This window comes from Apodemus sylvaticus, chromosome 1 (assembly GCF_947179515.1).
Source record: "Apodemus sylvaticus chromosome 1, mApoSyl1.1, whole genome shotgun sequence".
Classification (NCBI taxonomy): domain Eukaryota; kingdom Metazoa; phylum Chordata; class Mammalia; order Rodentia; family Muridae; genus Apodemus; species Apodemus sylvaticus.
In genome coordinates, this window is record NC_067472.1 from 28,010,316 (window position 1) to 28,033,788 (window position 23,473).

The 23,473-nt window shown below is 42.4% G+C and overlaps 1 protein-coding gene across 1 annotated transcript in view; it reads left to right on the plus strand.

The window, feature by feature from the left end:
* The first annotated feature begins 2,715 nt into the window (after positions 1–2,715).
* Ankrd22 (ankyrin repeat domain 22) overlaps positions 2,716–23,473 on the plus strand; it is a 34,008-nt gene continuing 13,250 nt past the window's right edge. The window contains exon 1 of the mRNA XM_052183580.1: positions 2,716–2,774. Within this exon, the coding sequence (XP_052039540.1) occupies positions 2,716–2,774 (59 nt within the window). The remainder of the gene's footprint in view (positions 2,775–23,473) is intronic.

Consider the following 23,473-nt stretch of genomic DNA (forward strand, 5'->3'; position numbering starts at 1 on the left):
AGTCTTAGCTTTTCGATAGATATAAGTCTGATAAGTTAATAGATTTTAAAAGGCTTTAAAATAAATCTGTTAGTCACATGATGTTAGTTCTGACACAGAGGTGATGGGGTGGTCATGCTCTTTAGGGGGCTGAAGCCCTTTTCTTTCTAAACCAGGAAATATAAGTGAAATTTTTTTGCTTGAGATATATTGACATATCATAAGTTAAGAAATATAGGTCATAAATTCAAAATGACCAGGAACCTTTGACTATAACATGTTTCTTTGTGCTTCCCTTAGAGAACATGATCATAATTGATGTGACTACACAAAGACAGTGACCCAGAATGAAACACCACAGGATTAAGCAGATTTTGCCTAAGTGCTAAACTATGATGTGACCTATTTTACATTTAAATGTTCAGTTTTGATATTTCTTGATTTAGGAGCTTGTTGATACTAGCTAATTCTCCAGTATCCTAAATTTCACTTACTGGAAAAATTTTAACTAAATAAAATTTGGCAAGATTGTTTTAAACTGGAAATTCTAAAAATGTTACATTAAAATGTTATATTCACGCTAATGAATATTTTAGCAGGCTTGTTTGATTTGTAAACACAAGTAACATTTAAATTGGGGTATTATTTATACATTCTTATAGTAAAGAAATTTTGAAGAAAAAAAAATAAAACTGAAAGCCAACCCTGTTGGAAACTGCTAGATCCCGCTTATCTAAAGAAGGCTTTCCCACAGGACAGATAATATGACAGCTATATGATTGCCACCAATGACTGCTACCATTTTGTCTCTGTGTGCCACAAGTAAACCTTTCCCCAGCATGCCCTCCAAGGGTTCTTTGAACCATTTCTGATTTGTGACTGACCAATTTAGGAAGCATTTTCCCCACAAATAATGCCACCCCGTTTTTCCTTCTTTACTACTGTAATTTAAACCTAAGTCCTAGTCTGTGCTAAACCAGTAACAAACAACACTGAGGACATCCTTCCTTTTTCTTCTTCTTCTTCTTCTTCTTCTTCTTCTTCTTCTTCTTCTTCTTCTTCTTCTTCTTCTTCTTCTTCTTCTTCTTCTTCTTTCTTTCTTTCTTTCTTTCTTTCTTTTTTGAGACAAGGTTTCAGTACTTTGCACAGGTTGGCCTGAGCTCTGTAGGTGAGGCTGGCTTCGAATTTACTCTTCTGTCTCAGTCTCCCAAGAACCCCATCTTACCTTCATATACCACCAGTTCCAGTGTTTAAATGAAGACTTTAAATGTGTTTCCTTTTTAAAATGAAGAAAACCAATGTTTGTTGATGCAATTTGGCCTCTGGATCCTGTACTTAATTTTCAGTTAAACGACAAAATACAGATTAATCATAAGAAAGAAAGAGGGGGGCCAGAGAAGGAGGGAGGGAGGACAGAAGGAAACAAGAAAGATAAAGGAAAGAGAAGAAGCTTTACTGATATGAACAGATTTCTGATCTCACCATATTTCTGTATTAGGCCCCTCTAATGGGCTTAGTATGGGAATATGATGAGATGACCATTAGACAGTGCCTGGGAAATGAAGAGCTCTTGCTTCCCAGGTTAGTTGACAGAATCTACAAGGAGTTGTTACAGGGTTACAAAAGATTTGCTTCAAAGAATGAATTTCCTAGTGGAGAAAGGATGATTTTCCCCCCTAAGCTAATTGTAAGATGTTTAAATGTATTAGGAAACAAAAGAAAGCTACAAAGCTACAAAGGAGCTACAAAGGCTGTTCTTAACAGGGCTAGGAAAGACTTGCTTTAGAGAAAGACTTTCCCAGTGGGGAAGGGATGAATGACTACTAGAGAGTATTAAGAAACAAAAGAAGTACAAAATCAAACCACACTGAAGAGGAAGCAGGAAGCTGCAATCTCAGCAGACATTGCAGGTGTCTGTTTCCTTTAAGAGAATTCTTAAACTCCTGGGAGTCAGGCTTAGGTGGCAACCTCATAGCAACCTCATAGCAGAGGAGTGTAATGCTTCTTATGTCAACCATAAGAATAATTCAAGAAGGCTACAAATAGAGTTCAGTGGTCGAGGTCTTGCCTCGAAAGCTGCAAGGATCTGGTTTGAATCCACTGACTGCAGAAAGCCAAAACAAAGCAAAAGTCCTCCTCTTCTGGCTTCAAGATGGCCGTCACTGGGTTTTCCTGAGTAGGTGTACAGATCCCCTAAAAATTCCCAGATGACTGGGAAAACCTTATCAACCAACTTGAGACTGTGGTGCTATCTGAAGCAGTACTTCTAAGAGAAAATGTGAGTAACTGATACTACTCATAGCACATGCCGATTATTCACGCTTAAGGAATTTGGCATATTAACATGGTTGACCAGATAAACTGACAATTCAATTTTAGATGTATAATACAGTAATTGATTTTAGAACCACTATTGTGATTCCACAAGGTATAACAGCTTTACTGGCAGCAGTCTGTGAAAAATCCTCTTTTTCATGTGACAAGCACAGATTCCTTTACTCCAATCTTAATTACTAATACTCTCAGATCGCACATGATATGTTGCATATATGATACGCGTATATGTAGTTTGCAGAATGGCTGTTCAATGAGTTAGAATTTGGGAAACTACCATCAGATAGTCTATATAGGGATAAGGATGCAGGGATAGTCTGTAGGGTCAGAGTGGAGCTTCAGAGATGAGACATGGGACCTGGACCACAGAGTTGGGAGAGCAAAAGTTAGGATCTGGCCCACATGAACGACAGGGAGAAGAGTGGAGAGAAATTTGAAGTTGTCTGCATCCATAAAACGGAGTGAGTGAAGTTGATGTTCTGGGGATGATCATGAGTTCTCTTTCCATCGGTCTCTTCATAAACAGGGCAGGAGGTTGGATGGATGACCTGAGAGGCATCACCATCCATTCAAAACTGCTTTTCAGTCTGTGACTCTCAGGTCGTGTTGGACAGATGGTGTTGCTGCTGTGTCCAGGAAGATGAACAGCCATCTGCCATTCTCACCATGGAGTCAAATGTTGCTTGAATATTGAAGTCTGTCAGGGCAAGGCACTGTCTGAATGAAACCAGTTTCCCACAACACAAAAGAACTTTGAGCAGGATTTCAGCAGGTCTCTACAGCACCACGATAAGAGAGTAGGCAGTGATGATGCAGGCACAGAAGCTGTTAATGGCAGCAGAGGGGGCTGAGTCACAGGACCAATCACAACAGATATAGAGGAAGTCAGGCTTGTTGCTCCACAGCAAGTGGCCTATTATGCATCTTTTTTTTTTCTTATAAAAAGTATGAGAGAGGACTTTGAAGGTTCTCAGAAAAGTTACATTAAAACATGTGGAAAAGCCAGGCGGTGGTGGCACACGCCTTTAATCCCAGCACTTGGGAGGCAGAGGCAGGCAGATTTCTGAGTTCAGCCTGGTCTACAAAGTGAGTTCCAGGGCTACACAGAGAAACCCTGTCTCAGAAAAACAAAAACAAAAACAAAAACAAACAAACAAAAAAAAACAAAAAAAAAAAAGAAAGAAAGAAAGAAAAGAAAAACATGTGGAAATGCTAATTACTTTTACTTGAACATTATATATAATACTTGTTTTGAATTATCGGATAGAACTGAATAAATGTGTGTAATTACTACATGCCAATTAAAAAAATAAAAAAAAAACCTATTAAGTCTAGTTTAATTTATTAGCTTATAGGGCTCTTTAAGTGTCTGGAGAAAGGTATAACTTGCTAGCCATGACTTTTGAGGACTCTGAGGATTATTTACCTAACTAGATCCCAAGACTCTCACTAATGAGTTGGCTGACCATAATGGCCAGTGAACGCTGGATTTCAATTCAGAAATTGCGTAAATGCAAAGTCCTGTTTTGAACTCGTCCTGCTGGCCTAAGAAGTTCCTCCTCCCAGCACCCCACCTGTGCTTCCTTTTTTATTAGCTGCCTCCACTGGCAGAGCATACATGATTCAGAAACCGGTTCCCCTGGCTGTAACAGTGATACAGCTCTGGAATCATTACCTGTAAGCCAATGCCTTTGCTCCATAGCCAGCCACTCTACAAGGTGTGTTGCTGTCCCAGACTTCTGGGAAAGCACTCCTAGGTGTGGAAAGAGAGGGCTCGCCACCAGTTTGGACTTCAGGGACCTTTCTGGGAAGAAATTTAATATTAATTAGAAACACCTCTAGAAGATTCACTACTGCATTGTAGAGAAGGCGCAAACCCAGGAAGGACGGCGATGGGAATCCTGTATTCTGAGGTATGACATATTTCTGAACATAGGAATCCAAAGGGGCTAAAAACTGCTCTTGTTTTTCCATGAATAATTGTCTATCCTGTTATCACAGCTTATTTTTAATTCTGTTTAGTGTTCCTTGTATTAAGTCAGGAAAGATCCCTTGCGCTAGGATATTTAGTCTTTTTGGTTTTGCTTTGTTTGTTTTAATATTTTAACACAAGTTAGCTAAGTATTTAGCTAGACCCAAGTTGAGTGTAATGGGATATATATGTTCTGACATTCTAATTGCAGAGGTGATATAAACCTTGGAAAGCAGAGCTGCAGCTATATTGTGTCACAGTGAAATACATGAGGGCAAGAGAAACTCACACCTAAATGGATTTTCTAAAAAGCCAAACAATCGGCAGGCTTTTCATAGAACCCAGGAATAGAGCAACACCGTGAAGCTTGTTTGTGTGAAAGGAAGTTCACTTCTGGCAATTATGAATACAGGTTATCACCGTATAGAATCGATAACAGGCAGTACCGACTTGATATGTGCACTATTTCCTTTTGATAAGCTGACTGGACATTTTTCTACATTGAACATAGCTTACTATAATCAAATACATTTTCAATGTTTCAAAGGGTGAAGTTTGAATAAGACTATCAGAGGCACAGTAATGTTGTTGTGGTTCTTCTCCTTATTATTATTATTATTACTATTATTACTCATGACTTACTCCTTGTCTGACAAAATTTACTTGCTAATCAGCATTCCATTCTCTAAGCTGAGGGGAGCCTCACTGATTTTGATCTGCTCGTACGAAAGGTAGTAATTTGGCACCTATGTCAAATGCACATGTGCGAGCATGAGTTTGCCTGTGTGTGCACATAAGTGTGCGTGTTCCTTTACTAAATGAACTGTCTGCCTATTTCACTATCCTGGGACTATCTTGCCCTGTGATTCTGATCTCCCCAAGAAGTCACATACATATGAGGATGGCAAAAGATATAATGTGTGTTAACATTCCACTCTGGTAAATTTTCTAAGTGTCAGGGAGAGAAACTCATTCGTAGTGAAGTTTCTGGGACACTCACTCCAGAGTACTGACTCACCTCCTGTAGGGTCCACAAAACTAGTTTTGACAAGAATTCCAGCCATAACCTGTTCACCTCCAGCCTGAAAGTCAGAACTCCTGCTCAGGCTGGCAGGTTTTTTTAGACTTTTATGTGCATGAAGATGAGCCCAAACTTGCACAAGTGTAGATTAAGATCGTGCATTGTGACCCCCTAATTTTGTGTCCATGTCCATAGTCCCTTAAACGGCACTATGATTAGGCTAGGTTGTGGGAACAGCTGCATTTGCTTTTCTTTTCTTTTTTCTTTTCTTTCTTTTCTTTTCTTTCTTTCTTTCTTTCTTTCTTTCTTTCTTTCTTTCTTTCTTTCTTTCTTTCTTTCTTTCTTTCTTTTTTTTTTGTGACTACCAGAGAACAGAGCAGTGCAATTGCATGTAAGTTTGGTGTTGATTTGTCAAGCAAGGCAAGTTTAGGCCAGGTCAGGCATGTTTAACTACTTCCAAATAGAGCTGAGAATTGCTCCCAAAGTGACGTAAGTGTTTAACTTTTCAGTTCTGCTGTGAAGATAAAATAAGTTGGAGGCTTTTACTTTTTTTTGTTGCATTTTTTTTTAAAAGAAAGACTCATTTAGTTTTCCACAAAGGGCACAGGACTGGGACATAACATATAGTAACATGAACTTTTCTATAAAATCTTAAGCACACCCCTATACACACACCACTAAACGATCCCATAGGTAATACCTCAAAGCTTAATGTTAGTATTGATCACAAATAATGTGTGATAGGTTATTTCTCCACTTGTGAAATGAGCCAATTCAAGCCAGATTAGAATATATTAAAGGCAGGTATTTTGGAAAACTGCTCTGGGCAGGTTCACTGGCCACAAGGATTGAGGCTAGAGGAGTTGCCATGGGAAGAGCTCGGGTGGGCTGAGGGGGGAGAGAGAGAGAGAGAGAGAGAGAGAGAGAGAGAGAGAGAGAGAGAGAGAGAGAGAGAGAGAGAGAGAGAAGAAGAAGAAGAAGAAGAAGAAGAAGGAGGAGGAGGAGGAGGAGGAGGAGGAGGAGGAGGAGGAAGAAGAGGAGGAGGAGGAAGAGGAGAAGGAGGAGGAGGTCAAGAGAGACCAACATATCTGGATTATATAGGGAAGAACCTCTGGAGTAAGGGAAGCCCAGCCCCTGGGCTAGAAAGTTGGGGGCAGGGTATGCCAGGAAGGGACCAAGGGACTCTGGAAAAACCTGGAAGCCAGATCTGCTCTGATATGTAAAATATGCACCTCAGTCACTGTCCCTGATCTCAGTATCTGAAACCAAACAGTATGGTGGACTATGATTAAAACACTTAGTGCTGCTGTGTTGCAAAGAGAAGCAGGTTCTAGATCCTTCTATGTCATTTTCCTCAGTACTTTGCTTCAGCATTGGCAAGCTGAATGAAGCCTGTGACTGAATCACTGAGGACATTTTAGTTACTGCAGAAATAGAGAGCTTTTGTTTTTGGCAAATGATTTCTGAACTTGTAGAATCTCCCTTTGATGTTAGGGGCGAATTCTCCATTTGATACCAGGTCTGGGGATGTAAACTGATTTGATAGTCTTCAGCTAGTGAGAGTTTAAAAGTTGTAACACTCTGTTATTGCTTACTTCCATTACAATAGTTGTACTCACCTCACAGGATTCCTCTCCCCTTTTTTGCATCAATAGCTCCTAGAGAACATAGAGATTACTATAATGCCTGACCAGATTCCCAAGTATCCTGAACTAGTGCGTCAATAATGGGATCCAAGCAGGGGTTAAAAACTCCACTTAATCACGGTTCGTAATCACTGAGTTTAAAAACACTGACCTGATTCTCACACATTGTTTTCATTTCTAAATCTCAGCCCCTTCTCCTAACCCTCACTGTGTGTCAGTTGGCAAGGAGTTTTCACCCATGTTCTTGGTGCTTACCCCTATAGAAGTCTAGTGTTAGGGAAGCAGAGGTCTAGTTAAGGAGACTCAACCATCTCCCTTGGAAAAGGGCCTGGCATTGTGGATCTTGTTGTGAGACTACCAGTTCTGGGATTTTTGAAAACCCTATATGGAAATAGATAATTCCTTTTGTAATGCCTTTTCTAGTCATCCTCTTGGTGTTATTATTTGCTCCCTGCAACCATATTCCCAGAATCCACTTGGCTCACCTCTCACTATGTCATCATCCATATATTAAGGAATGCCCTTCTGATCTCTCTCCGCACTGCCCCCCCCCCCCTTCCACCACCACCTTGCCCTTTCCTCTCTCAAGAAACCTCATGTGGAACTGTTTGGCCTGGTGTGGTCTTGCTGGAGATGCCCGACGGTCATAACAGTTCTGGGCACTTGTGCTGTAGGAAACACTAAAGAGATTTCTGAGAAATAATCCTGAAGAATGAGATGCACCATCTGATAACAGGATAACGAGGACGTAACCTGAAAGTAGACGGAACAGGTGGTCTAATCAGAGATACCAGCTTATGAAGAAGGCCTGCACTTTACATGGGTGGCTTACCCAGAGAATCTGGGGAAAAAAAAATTTTGGATACCTCCTCTCCTGGAAACTGGAGGGATCACAGTGCTATCCTGATAAGTGTAATTCAGACAAAGAAAGCATGGCGGTCTGACAGACAGGAGGCAGGCTGAGAAATGGTCCTCTAGGTACAGTGGCCAGGAAGCCTTCTTGTGGCTGGCCCGTATCGTTGAAACTACCACATAGTCTTCTAGATTGTAAGACCTTTTCCAGCTGTACTTAGCATGAGTGTAGGTACTTAGCATGGGGGTAGGTACTTAGCATGGGTGTAGGTACTTAGCATAAGTGTAGGTACTTAGCATGGGTGTGGGTAGTGCCATCCACAGACCCATAGATCTGGCTACCTCACCTCCCCTGCACTGGGATCCTAAGTGAGCACTATAATTTCTAGGTTTTGTTTTTTATGTGAGTTCTGGAAATGACATTCAAGTCTTTGGGCTTGCAAGGCATCTGAGCTCATCTCTCCAGCCCCATCATCAGAAACCATTTTAATAGAAACAAAATGAAATAAAAAAAATCATGCCTATCAAATTGAAAAGTAATGCTATGATAAATAAAATACTATGAACATTTAAAGCAGCACGCACAGGACAGATTTCAGGTTTACACAATGCCAGTTAAGCACGCATGTTGAAGTCAGGAAGATCAACAACTGTTACAGGAAGGTTTTCAGTTCTTTGTAAACACATGACACTCAGGAAACTTTGCATGACTTTAAACTGAAGTGTCAGAAAACTGGGTGAGAAATAAGCTTGCATGGAGTCCCAGGGACACACCACTGTAATTCAACAAATCCTTCAGAGATTTGTTCATTCCTCAAATGAGAATATATAAAAATAAGTCCCAGAGCTTCCCCTAAGACCAGAATAGGCTAAGACCTATGGCTCTTTGAAACTTGCACAGAAAACTTTTCATTTCTCTTCCCTTAACTATTCTTTAAATTAAATATAAAATAATTTGTGCCTTAGGGAAACTTGAATGTGCACTTTAAACTTTCCAACGGAAAAACATTTTAAGAATGTCATTACCTTGGAATAGCCCAATAATTGTCAGAGGGGATTCATGTGCTTTGTAAATATTTTATCCCATTATTCAAATTGATCGAATTTAAGCAATCCTTGAAGCATTCAGTGAGAATTATTCTGTGTAGAATTTTGCAGTTTACTCCAAGAAAGGCAAGATGCGATACTCACAGTCTTGGATTCTCAATAGGGTTTTCTTTCTCTGACTGTTAACGAATTAAAAGACATGGAAAAATCTCTGGTGCAACAGGTAGCCCCCCCAACATCTTATCCATCACAAACAGCAGCAGCCAGAGTCAGAAGGTGAAGAAAGGCTTTTACTGCAGGGTGAGGATACAGCCATGTGCCTGAGACACACAGAGAAAAAGACTCTAGACAGGGAAGCCAAAAATCCAGCTTTTTCTCAATGTCTGTTTTTGTCGTCGTTGTTGTTTCTGAAGAGTTTTCCTCTTCTAACTAAGGATTGGTTAGTTTGAAATTAGCCCACAGCTGTTGTGTAATAAGTCTTGATCCTGGCCTTGAACTTGTTGATCCAGGCCACATCAGAGAGGTGGACAAAAGCTTACAAGACATTGCTTAAAGCTGTCAGGCTTTTGTCTCAGATCCGGAAGGCGAGAAAAAGTCGGCCATCTTGGATGTTTGCGTCGGCCATCTTGGATATTTGTGCACTTTGTTACCTAGGTGCAACCCGGTGTGCGTGGGGGTGGGGATTTCCTTATCTGCCCACAAGGGAATCTAGTCTGTTAGTACTTACTGCAATGTTAATTTTACTATGCCTCAAAGAGACTCACAGAGCAGATTTTTCCATAGTTTACATTTGGTTTTATGGTTTTTTAGCTTTGAGCACCTTGCTCAGGCCACTCTTCCTACTAGACCACATGTCTAACTTTGCTCTGGTCCACCCTTCTCCATCCTGCCAATTTATGTGGGAGCCACGGTAAACCATTGCTTTCCCAGCAGACAGGCAGGTTTCCCAACTTTACCTCTGGGCCCCTTCACACAACCCTTCTCCAACCATAGACTAGCTGAAGAAACTCCTGCACCAGCTCAGCCAGCTGTCCTTGATGACTGCCTGCCTGCACGCTTGGTGATTAAAGCCATTTGGTGTTTTCATTGAGCCCAGACACTAGTCATTAGGAATGCACCAACCCCTCCACCCATGTTGCCGGAGTCTCTTCTACCCTGCCCTCCACCCTACCTCCTGTGTCATTAACCTGTTCATCTAGGTAAACATCAATACTATTCTTCTACCAGCCCATGTCTACCAACCCATATACTTTGGGCCAAACATCTATTAAAATGAAGTGTGGTGACCAAAGTTTTTTTTTTTGTTTTGTTTTTTGTTTTTGGTTTTGTTTTGTTTGGTTTGGTTTGGTTTGGTTCCCCCCCCCCCCGGGTCAAAAAAATACTTCAGCCAATCTACAGTTCTCTCGACTGACTTTACCTGTCTTTTTTCCTTTTGGCTTTGGGGCCAAAATTTTCCTTCAGGGTCATCAGACTAACTCGTTTTTGCCCTGTCCTGTTATTTCTGCACCCTCTTTCAGCACCCATCTCCTATTTCATAGCCATTCCTGTGTATGCTAATTGGATCCTTATGCTTCAATAATTAGAAAAGTGCCTAGCACTAATTCAGGGTTTCAGATGACTCAGCCTCAAACTGCTTAGTCCACACAGCCGGGTTTAATTCTTTCTACACCATTATGAGAAAGAACAGTTAGTGGATGGAGGAGGAAACTCAGCAGAAGTGTTTAAAGCGTTTAGATAAATTGTCCAAACAACACTTCAGCAAGGAGGGAGAGTAAAGACTAGAACACAGGAAGTTCACATCTAAAGCTTGTATTCCTAATCATGTGAGAGCACCATTTCCCACCAAAACGTGCAGAGTCTGGCTAGACCCTATGTGTTACCCACTCCCTAGCTTTTACTGGTTGTTTGCCCTGCTAAGCTTCTTCTAGCTTCTCCCTGATAGTTGTTCAAAGACAGTATTCTGAGTGCTATGAAATATGATGCACTGTGGGGGTATCATTGGTGGTCCTAAGCCAAGGTGTACCCCTGAGAAATTACAGCATGTAACAGACCTGGTATAAAAGAGGTTTCTTGGGGGAAGGGGAGAGGAGGACCTGGGGAAAGGGTAGAGGAAGAATCTCAAAATGGGAAGCAGAGCTATGAGGGTGGAGAGAGTGGGGAGGGGGGGGGAGAAGAGAGGGAGAAGGGAGGAAGAGAGGGAAGGGGAAGAGGGGGAAGGAGAGAGGGAGGGGAGGGGAGAGGGAAAGGGAAAGGAAAGGGATAGGGAAGGGGAGAAGGGGAAGGGAAAGGTAGAGGGAGGGGAGGGGAGAGTGGAGGGGAAAGGAGGGGAAGAGGAGGGAAAGACAGAGAGAGAGAGACAGAGAGAGACAGAGAGAGACAGAGACAGAGAGAGAGATAGAAAGACAGAGAGAGACAGAGACAGAGAGAGACAGAGACAGAGAGCAGGAGCTGGGCAGCGCAGTGAGAGCAGGCCAGTGGGATTGCCTGTGCACTGACACTGAGGCCCCTCTGTGCTTGTGTGGCCTCTTGCCCTGTCCTGTGAAACTCTTAACTTCATGGCAATTACTACAGCTACATCTTCCTTTTTTTCTCAAAAACTTTCCTATTTTGCTGTTAGGTTATCTCTGGTTTCTACTACTGTTTTTTGTTTGTTTTTGTTTGTTTTTGTCAAGGTGGGTGTTGACTTTGTGTATTCTGGACTGACCTCAGACTTATTAAATTTATTTATTATACACTCTAGTCTGGCTGCAAACTCTCATTTCTCCTGCCTGTGCATCCTGAGTGCTGGGATTATAGGCAGCTGCATCCATATTCAGCATTTTTGTTGTTGTTGCTGCTGTTCTGTAGATACTGCTAATTCTAGGTCAGTTTTGGGAAAAACATTTGAATATATAGCCAAGAACTATCAGGTTGTTGGTGGGAGATTATTAATCAGAGTCCTGAGTAAACTATAGTATAAACCATAGCTTACTGTTGGCAGAAAGTCCTGCAGCCAGAGAAATACTTAGGATTGAAGTAATGAGAGAGGGGGTGGGGGTGGGAGGAGGCGCAGAGTGCGTGCCAGATGTGCTTCATAGCTCAACTCTTGTCTCTATCACTTATAAGCTGTGTGACTTTGGATAAGGAGACAATGTCTCCTCCTTTCCCCTGCGCTGAGTGAGTATAGAAACATTACTTACCTTATAGGGCTGTTTTTAGGGCCTCAGGAATAGCTGAGATAACCAACACATGTTTGTTCATTGTAGAATTCATTGTTTGATTCCTTCACTCAAGAACACGTTGACTTCCTACTGTGTCCCACACTGTGCTAGAGGCTGAGGAACAAGGAGAAAGCGTGGACGACAATAATTGATCTCCTGTTGTTAGGTGCCATGACAATCACAGATCAGTAACTTATAAAGTATTTGCTTACCATTTGTAAAGGAAGAGGTGTGAGATGGGGCCAGCATCCCCTGAGGGCTCCATTGCAGCTTTGGCATGGGAAGGATGAACTGGAGGATGGGGGTGGGGGGAACAGAGATAATACAGTGACGGGGTAGAGAGTAATAAACTGGAGTGTGAGTCCTGAGGGCTACAGAGAGTTGGTGCTGGGCATCCAGGGGAATTTTAGAGATTTAGAAGCCATTTTCCAGGTGGGGTTACTCTAAGCTAAAGTGCCTTGAGGTTGCAGGAACTTCAATAACACTGAACAGCTTTTCTTTCTGCCCAAATGGGTACGTCCATCTTCGTGTTACTTTCCACTTTACCAGCCCTTTTCGTTTTAATTTAATTTTATTATTTTTAATCTAACATAGATAACTGTGCACTTAAGAAGTACAGTGGAATAATGTGACTTGTGAGCATTGTTTAGTGACAAAAAAATCAGCTTCCTATTAAATACTTATCATTTCATTATGTTGGGAACCTCAGAATCCCTATTTTCTACTTATTTATAAAATATCTAACAAATGGCTTAAAACTGTAACCACCTTTCAGTGCTGGTAGAAGTCTTTTCTGCTTCTTGTGCACTCTTCTGATGCTGAGCTGCCCCCTACTGGAAACAGTGCAAAACAGCAGGGACTGTTTTGGGTTATCCTGTGCTATTTAAGCTCATTGAGGAGCTGACCCTGGAAGTGTAATTGCCCTTCCCATATTTCAGACACAAGCGGGTTTGTCTCTAAGTGTTCGTCCAAGACCCCTTGTCCAAGGACAGTTTGGCCCAGATGACTCTGTTAATGAGAGAAAGAAGAGGAGAAAAAAAAAAACAAAACTCCAGGTTAAAACGTTGTGACCAGCAGAGGCAACTGTTGTTTATCTCAAGGTGTAAAATGCCTTTGGTGGGAAACAAGCAGAAACCGGAAGTTCAGCCATGGAGACTCACTTATGGAGAGAGCTCAGTTGGGACGTCCCCCACCCCAACCCCTCCTGCGGGCTGCCCACCCCAGCTTCTTCCATCCCTTTCTGCTGGATATTTACAAGCTTTTATTTGATGATGTGACTTAGGTTTGTTCTTTCAATCAGTCCACTTCAGCCGTCTCAGTTGTGAGTTCCGGACTTGATCTTTTGCTATCTACCTGATGTTTCTACCTACAACTTGTGCGTTTGTTCTTTTGTTCAATATGGCTCATTTAGAACAAAACAAGGGCTACTGTAGATATTTCTCTGGAATATACAGAACGGTGAGTTCTTAGTCACTGTTTATTGACACCATGACTGTGATAACTCGTCTAAAAGAAGAGTTTGCTTACAGTTTCAGAGGATTAGTTCATTACCACCATGGTGGGAACATGGCAGTGTGCATGGCTCTAGGACAGTAGCTGAGAGCTAGTGGCATCGTGTCACTTAGGGAAGAAGCAGAGAGAAGATGCACAAAGCCCACTGCCAGTGATATGTCTCTTCCAACAAGGCCATACTGTTGGGGTGTTCAAATCCACTGGGAAAAACCAAAGACTTAGACTCTATTCAAATTTAGAGTAAATGAATTTATTCTTATTGCTAGCAGGGCAGCACCCTTAGAACCAAAAAGTATGCTGTGCCAAAAGAGGCTGACTGAAGGACTTATAAATGTTGTATAGTAATAGAAAGACTGCTTTATCCCAGTCTCACAGTGATAAGCAAGTGGTTAAATATCAAGGTTATATAAACCGAAAGCAAACTACTGAATACCTCATGGCAAGAACACTATTGTCTCATTATTTTATTCTTTTTCTCTTCTCCATCCTCCTCTTTGTTTTTCAAGACAGGGCTTCTCTGCCTATCCCTGGTTGTCTTGGAACTCACTATGTAGACCAGGTTAGCCTGGAATTCAGAGATCCATCTGCCTCTACCTCCCAAGAGCTGGGATTAGATAGGTGTGCCAGGTGTTTTATCTCACTTGAAGCCACTAGTGTCTCACAGGCACTTGTAGGCCATGCTCAACGGCCTTTAAGGGATACCTAGTACCATATTAAGTTTCTTTAAACTCTCACAGTGGAGCTATGTTGTGAGTAAATTATTGTATAAGTCTGGGTACTATGGAGGGAGTGTCACAAAAAGACGGAGATGGAGCAGGCATAAACCCGGTGTCATCAAGTTAGGGCTGGTTGTCAAATTCCCACAACACCTACTACAAAAGGACTATGTGTCCAAATCTTGTCAAACAGTTTACCAACTGGTGAATAAGCCTGCAAAAGTATGAGTCTATGGGGGCTATTCTCACTCAAAACGCTAAATCGAGGTACACTATTTATTTATTTCTTTATTTTTGTGCATATATATTCATGTCCATGCATGTGTATTGTTGTGGCTGGCTCTGTGCTGCTTGCTTTCCTGGGAGAGGCTGTCTGGAATGAGGAATGAGTCATATACTAAGGTAGCTTCTTGTGAACCAATCCCCGAATGACTAAAGGAGCCAATCACTGGGCGAGTAGGTGGGACTTCCAGGTTGGATGGAAGGAGAGAAGAAGTGGGAGGGAGTTAGTCTTCTTTGGAACTGGGGCAGCAGAGGGATAAGATGTAGCTGCTACAGTCTCCTAGTATCATGGCGGATCTGCAAGTATCTGCCACTGGAGGGATCAAATTTTAATAAGGCTTACTAGTTTAGGTTTTAGTTGTTGCACACAGAGATTGAGTTACCATTGTTGCTTAACTAAGTTTGTGTTGCATTTTCCTTCATGCAGTGGCTCCTTTGGGTTCAAGAGAAAAAGATATGGAAGTCAAATGCGGGTTTGCTTACGGTGCTTCACAAAGGCTGTGGGGGATTTAAAGCAGGGGCTTGGTGAGGTAGTGACCCAGCACTGGGAACCTAGCAAGTTGGGTGGATACATTTCAGGAGCTCCAGGCCGGTGAACCTCCGAATCTCCAGTGCATGGCTGGCCAGGCCCCTGGGGCAGAGAGTTAGAGGCACAAGTGTGGGAACATGTCAGTTTGACTTATTTAATATTTCCTACAACAGTGTATGAATTATATATTTGTGCTAGGAAATGAACCCAGTGCCTTGCATACTTTCTGAATCAGCTCTTACACCGAGCTGTCCTCAGCTTCTACCACTTTATTTTTCCAAAACAGAAATTCTGTGTTCTGAACAAAGGAAGCCTAGGAGAGACTAAAGGTTAAGAGCAGACTGGATTCAAGTTATATTCCCCGTGCCTACTGAAAAAGTTCCTAGTGACTCTCCATAACTGTCTCTTGGTCTTTCTATTTTAGTGTTACTCAGTAAAGTTTTTTTAAAGAATCCAAGAGGAGGAATTTTGATCTTGAAAGTAGGAGCCAGCCATGCATTATGGAAGGTTGTAATGGACTGGGTGAGGTTTAGTGGGAGTTGTAAGGACTGTGGAAAACTGGAACAACTCTAGAAACTGGCCCAGCATTATAAAATTTATAATAATTTAAAGAGAAGTAAGAAGGCGAATTGTTGTAAAATGATTTAAAAATTTAACAAGAGAATATATGAAAGGAAAAGTATCAACTCCAGACATGCCAAGACCAAGTTCTTAACACAGAGCAGATTTATTAGACCCAGAGAAAAAGAGGTCAGGAAATATGAGACAGATCCTGGTGATAGAGGATGAGGGAGAAGGGAACAAGGGAGAAGGAGAAGAGGTACTTGTCCCTGGGGGTCAAAGGACTGCCTGGCAATAGAGAGGAGGAAGATGTGGACCATTGGCAAATGACAGTTTATAAAGGTAAAGGGGGAAACCCCATGTTAGGTTGAGGTGTTTAGTTTTAATTGAGCATGTTAATTAGGTGAGCCAAAGGGGGCTTTTGATGCTGGAGTTCAATTCTTTGATGGCTGGACCACAGGAGGAGGAAGTTGCCAAATAAGGGAATAGACCTTGGTAGCTAGCTTTAGGAATGTAACCTAATGGGATTAGCAAGGGAATTGGGGAGAAGGACCAGGCCTGCCAGAGCCATGCTTGAGCATGCTCGCTTGAACTTTTGCCCCTTTAATACAGCTTTAAGATGACCTGCTCCCGGCTCTTCTTAGCAGATCCAGTCCTCTAAAAGCACAGAACAAATAGAATGCATCTATAACTTTAAAGGGGAATGTTTTCTTATTTGATTCATTTACACAATTAGAGTTTGACAAGTCCCATAAGGCAACTTGTAGGCTACATAGCCTGGAAGACCAATAGCAACTAAGTTCAAGAAATTTGATACCAGCAAACAAAAGCAAAATGGAGGAGTCAATGATATAGCCCCAGATGAAGCCAGGGCTTAGCAGGCCCTTGGAGGGACACTGTGGTAATCTGCATTTTTATATTTGTGGGTGCGTGCATGCATGTGTTTGTGTATGTGTTTGTGTGTGTGTGTGTGTGTGTGTGTGTGTGTGTGTTCCTGTGCTATAGTGCAGGCATGGAGGTTAGTAAATAACTTACAGAAGTTGGTTCTCTACTTCTTCCTTGTGGGTTCCTAGGTTAGAACTCAGGTTATCAAGTTTGGTGACAAGTGCTGAGAAAGTCACATGGGTTTTTTATTACCCACAGCTGCCCTAAAGTTTTTCCTTCCCTAATGCTACTCTATCCAGATTCGACTCTTTCTGATTGGTGTGTGTATTAGTTTGGGTTCTCTAGAGTCACAGAACGTATGGATAGTCTTTATATAGTTAGGGAATTTGTCAATGACTTACAGTCTATAGTCCAACTCTCCAACAATGATCAGCAGCAGCTGTGGATGGAAGTTCAAGGATCTAGCAGTTTCTCAGTCCCACAAAGCAAGCAGGCAAGGAAGAGTGAGAGAGAACCTTCCTTCTTCCAATGTCCTTATATATCTCCAGCAGAGGGTGTAGCCCAGATTAAAGCCTGTAGGTCTCCAACAGAGGGTGTGGCCCAGATTATTGGCGAGTGGGTCTTCAGCAGAGGGTGTAACCCAGATTAAAGGTGTGTGCCTCCATACCTTTAATCCCAAATGATCTTGAACTCAGATATCTCCTTGTCTTAGCCACTATGCTTCAAGGTCTCCATGCCAAGATCCAGGTCAGAAACTTATATCTCTGAGCCTCCAAATTAGGATCATAGGTGAGTCTTCCAATTCTAGGCTGTAGTTCATTCCAGATATAGTCAAGTTGACAACCAGGAATAGCCACTACAATCCACCCCTTGTCAACTTGACACAAATAATATCTCATGTCCACATGAAACAATAACAAGATTGTGACTATGCCTAACATGATATAACTATTCCTCGTACAATCGCAAAAACATTTGTAAATTTACAATGGGGAAATGTCCCTTGGGAACATTCTTTTAGTGTTTCAATACCAATTGATGTTAAAGGGATTGGAAGAAAGACAAATGTATCTTCAACAAAATAAGATAGAAGCATTCATATTACTTATAATCCTCGTTTCTGCAACTGGTTACATGGCTTTAGCTGGTATTTATAACTACCTTCCTCTGCTACCCATTCTGTATTTCCTTCACCTTCGGCAAGCACCTCAGCAGGTCTTGGCTCTTTTCCTGGAGGATTGACCCATACCTTCATTCCTGATGGGTCTGTGTCCTTTGTCATCCTGCTTGGATTAGGCTGTTGTAGTTTCCCATTGACTTTAATCACAGGACATGGTAGTACTAAGAGACGACCTAGGGAATCTCCTGCACTCCAGACATAATCTTGCTTACCTCCACTGTGGAGAGGCAATCCAATTTCCCCATGGTAATCTGGATCTATTACCCCTCCTAAAACTGTTATTCCTTTATTAGCCTGTTGGTTTAAGGGCATTAGAAGCCTAAAATGGCCAGGGGGAAATCTGAGCTTCCAGTTCAATGGAATGTTTGTTGTGGCTCCTGGTAGGAGCACTCCCCCCTCTGGAACCAAAACTTCTAGGCCACCAGAACCTAAAGTTGTGGGGACAGGAAGCAAAAATTTTCCTAGAGGGTCACTAGGAGTGATAGTGAGTGGAACTATTCCCCTTTCCACCCCTTGATTCCTGGACTCATGGATCCTGGCTATGGGAGAAACTGTACCATATATTGAACGCTGATTCAAAGCATATACTGCCTTCTGAAGAACTCTGCCTCAGCCCTCCATGCTGTTGCCACCTAATTGGCGCCGTAACTGTGTCTTCAAAAGGCCATTCCATCTTTCTATCAGACCAACTGCTTCAGGATGATGGGGAACATGGTAAGACCAGTGAATTCCATAATCGTGGGCCCACTGTCGCACTTCTCTGGCTGTGAAATAAGTTCCTTGGTCAGAAGCAATACTGTGTGGTATACCATGACGCTAGATAAGGCATTCTGTGAGTCATGGATGGTGGTTCTGGCAGAAACATTGCATGCAGGAAAGGCAAATCCATAGCCAGAATAAGTATCTACTCCAGTAAGAACAAAACGCTGTCCTTTCCACGGGGGAAGTGGTCCAATATAGTCAACCTGCCACCAGGTTGCTGGCTGGTCACCTCGAGGAATGGTGCCATATCTGGGGCTCAGTGTTGGTTTCTGCTGTTGGCAGATCTGGCATTCAGCAGCAGCTGTAGCCAGGTCAGCCTTGGTGAGTGGAAGTCCATGTTGCTGAGCCCAAGCATAACCTCTGTCTTGGCCACCATGGCCACTTTGCTCATGTGCCCACTGGGCAATAACTGGGATGGCTGGGGAAAGAGGCTGACTGTCCACAAAACGGGTCATCTTATCCACTTGATTATTGAACTCCTCCTCAGCTGAAGTCACCTTTTGGTGAGCATTTACATGGGACACAAATATCTTCACATCCTTTGCCCATTTGGAGAGATCTATCCACATACTTCTTCCCTAGATGTCTTTCTCACCAATATTCCAATTGTGATCTTTCGATGTCCCTGACCATCCAGCCAATCCATTGGCTACAGCCCATGAGTCAGTGAACAATCGTACATCTGGCCATTTCTTCTTCCAAACAAACTGTAATACCATGTGTACTGCCCGAAGTTCTGCCCACTGTGAAGATTTTCCTTCACCTGTATCTTTCAGGCTTGTCCCAGAAAGAGGTTGTAATGCTGCAGTTGTTCACTTCTGGGTGGTGCCTGCATAACGTGCAGAGCCATCAGTAAACCAGGTCCTAGTCTTCTCTTCTTCAGTCAACTGGTCATAGGGAACACCCCATGAGGCTATAGGTGCATGCTTGGCAGCAGATGGCATTGTAACAGGAGTAGAAACCATAGGCATCTGAGCAACTTCTTCATGTAACTTGCTTGTGCCTTGAGGACCTGCTCTGGCCTGATCACGTATATACCACTTCCATTTGATAATAGACTGCTGTTGTGCACGCCCTACTTTATGACTTGGAGGGTCTGATAACACCCAGCTCATGAGGGGCAGTTCAGGTCGCATAGTAAACTTGGTGTCCTATTGTCAAACGTTCAGTTTCCACTAAGGCCCAATAGCAGGCCAAGAGCTGTTTTTCAAAGGGAGAGTAGTTGTCTGCAGATGACGGTAGAGCTTTGCTTCAAAATCCCAAAGGTCTCTTGTGTGATTCACCTACCGGGGCCTGCCAGAGGCTCCAAACAGTATCTCTATCTGCCACTGACACCTCAAGTACCATTGGGTCTGCTGGATCATATGGTCCAAGTGGTAGTGTAGCCTGCACAGCAGCCTGGACCTGTTGAAGAGCCTTCTCCTGTTCTGGGCCCCACACAAAGCTAGCAGCTTTTCGAGTCACTCACTAAATAGGCCTGAATAACACACCTAAGTGAGGAATGTGCTGTCTCCAGAATCCAAATAGACCCATTAAACATTGTGCTTCTTTCTTGGTGGTGGGCCAGGTGCAATAACTTATCTTTCACCTTAGAAGGAATATCTCTGCATGCCCCACACCACTGTACTCCTAAGAATTTCACTGAAGTGGATGGTTCTTGAATCTTGGTTGGATTTATTTCCCATCAATTTATTTCCCATCCTCTGATACGCATATGTGTTACCAATGAATCCAAAGTGGTTGCTACTTCCTGCTCACTTGGTCCAATCAGCATAATATCATCAATATAGTGCACTAATGTAATATTTTGTGGAAGAGACAAACGATCAAGGTCCCTTCTAACTAAGTTATGACACAGGGCAGGAGAGTTAATATATCCTTGAGGTAAAACTGTAAAGGTATACTGCTGGCCTTGCCAACTGAAAGCAAATTGCTTCTGGTGGTCCTTATGTACAGGTACTGAGAAGAAGGCATTTGCCAGGTCAATAGCTGCATACCAGGTTCCAGGAGATGTGTTAATTTGCTCAAGTAATGAAACTACATCTAGTACAGCAGCTGCAATTGGAGTTACTACCTGATTTAATTTTCGATAGTCAACTGTCATGCTCCATGATCCATCTGTCTTCTGCACTGGCCAGATGGGAGAGTTAAAAAGAGATGTGGTAGGAACCACCACCCCTGCACCTTTCAAGTTCTTGATTATGGCAGTAATTTCTGCAATTCCTCCAGTAATACAATATTGTTTTTGATTCACTATTTTCTTTGGCAGAGGCAACTCTAAAGGCTTCCATTTTGCCTTTCCAACCATAATATCCCTCACTCCACAGGTCAGAGAACCAATATGAGAATTCTGCCAATTTCTGAGTATATCTATCCCAATTATACATTCTGGAACTGGGGAAATGACCACAGGATGTGTTTGGGGACCCACTGGACCTACTGTGAGTCGCACATCAGTAAAAACTCCTTTAATCACCTGTCCTCTATAAGCCCCTATTCTAACTGGAGGGCCACAATGTTTCTTGGGATCTCCTGGGATCAGTGTCAATTCAGAACCAGTATCCAATAGCCCCTGGAAATTCTGATTATTTCCTTTCCCCCAGTGTACAGTTACCCTTGTAAAAGGCTGTAGGTCCCTCTGGGGGAAGAATTGGAGAAAGACTAACAGCAAAACCTTTAGGTGTCTTATCAAGATCCTTCCACAGGGGAACCCGGCCACCCCTTCATTCAAGGGGTTCTGGATCTGTAAACTGGCTCAAGTCTGGAAATTGATTCACTGGCCGAGATTGCCTTTTGCCATGATCCAATGCAGCCTTTCTATCATTTGTTTGAGGATTTTTCTGCTTATACAGATCAAACAGATATGCAGTAGGTTTCCTATGTATTTCCTGGAAACACCATGATCAATCCAAACGAGTCATACCATTATAAATTCCACCTCTCTGCCCATTACGGGGTATGTCATTATAAACATTGTTTTGTCTATGCTGTCCATTATAATAACTATGATCACCTTGTCTCTGGCGATTCAATGCTGCCACCTGGCCCTTGTTAACTTGGGGCCCAATTAAACCCATTGAATTTAATTCATCTAATTGAGCAGCAGCATCTCCAACCCTAAGGTCTGGCACAAGGAAAAGGGCAAGAACAAAACTCTTTAAATGTGCTGGTGCCCCTCTCACCAGTTTGCATCTTATAGGACTGGTGAAAGGCATGTCTTCTGGGCCTTCCCACTGTGGAGGATTAGGTTTTATTCAACGTATCCACTCTAGCATTGCAATTTCCTTAAGCCGTAAAATCGCTTCATCAAGACTAAGCCAAGGGATATTAGGCATCTCCAACTCGTTTTCAGTAGGCCATCTTTTGATAAATACTTCAGTCAACCAATCAAACAAACTTTTGACACCTTTTTGAACTGTGTGAGCTTCCATATTAAACCTAGAATCTCTACTCAGAGGGCCCATGCCAATAAACTCAGCCTGCTATAGTTTTATGTTCCTTCCACCATTATCCCCCACCCTTAAAATCCATATTCCCACGCATATTCCCCAGACTTCTGCTTGAATGAATTAGCAAACTCATTAAGCTCCTTATTAGTATAGTGTATTTCCTCATGGACTACACTTTCTACCTCCCCTTTAGGGGCCTGCTTTGCCTTGAGTCTGGTTATAGGTCTAGAAGAAACTATTGGTGGGCCCTGAGAAACATCAGTATTGTCAGCAAAAGTCACTGATGGATTATCAGGCTTTGAGGGATTAATTTCCTCAGGTGGAGAAGGCATTATTTCAAGGGGTGGGGCTGAGGGTACTACTTCTTCAGATGGAGCAAATTCTTGAAAATCTGAAGATTCAAAATTCTCAATTTCAACAGGGTCTTCCCACACATCCCCATCCCAAGTTATAGGATCTCATTCTTTGCCAATTAATGCCCTTACTTTAATTGCTGACACCTTCTGAGGTTGAGACTTAAATTTTCGCTGTAATTCAGCCAACCTTATAATGAGGGCTCAGTTTGATTTTCTGCTACTTGAGCTCTGTGGCTGCTAGAGAGTAGATTCTCTTCAAGGGCACTTAGCAACTTTTCGATTGTTTACTTGAGTCTGGAGCTCTTCGATTTTATCACACAACTCCTTCCTTTCCTTCATTGTTTTTTCTCAAGATGCTAAGAGCAACCAGCCAGCAAAATCATTTTCTGATTTTTTCCCCCAACTTGGAGAAAGTATTGTATACCACCGAATCACCTAATTCATCAAGATAATCAAAGACATTAGCTTCTTTAAGCTTGAGATATAATTTCATCCACGGGTCTTCAATATTCTCCGAGCTTCCAGGAGGGAGAGAATCTGGAGCAGTTTCAGTAGTTGAAGGTGCTATTGGATCAACCAACCAACTCCAAAATTTTGAAACATTCATCCTTATACTTCTGCTCCTCTAGAACCACTCCCGATACCAACTTCTGTATTAGTTTGGGTTCTCTAGAGTCACAGAACATATGGATAGTCTTTATATCGTTAGGGAATTTGTCAGTGGCTTACAGTCTATAGTCCAACTCCCCAACAATGATCAGCAGCAGCTGTGGATGGAAGTCCAAGGATCTAGCAGTTTCTCAGTCCCACGAAGCAAGCAGGCAAGGAAGAGTGAGAGAGAATCTTCCTTCTTCCAATGTCCTTATGTATCTCCAGCAGAGGGTGTAGCCCAGATTAAAGGCCTGTGCCTCCATGCCTTTAATCCCAAATAATCTTGAACTCAGAGATCTCCTTGTCTTAGCCACTGTGCTTCAAGGTCTCCATGCCAATTTCCAGGTCAGAAACTTATATCTCTGAGCCTCCAAATTAGGATCATAGGTGAGCCTTCCAATTCTAGACTGTAGTTCATTCCAGATATAGTCAAGTTGACAACCAGGAATAGCCACTACAGTGTGTTTATAAAAAGATAAAGAGGTATAAGAATATGTTCTATGGGGGTGTGGTGAAGTATGGGGGAAGGTGGTACCTCA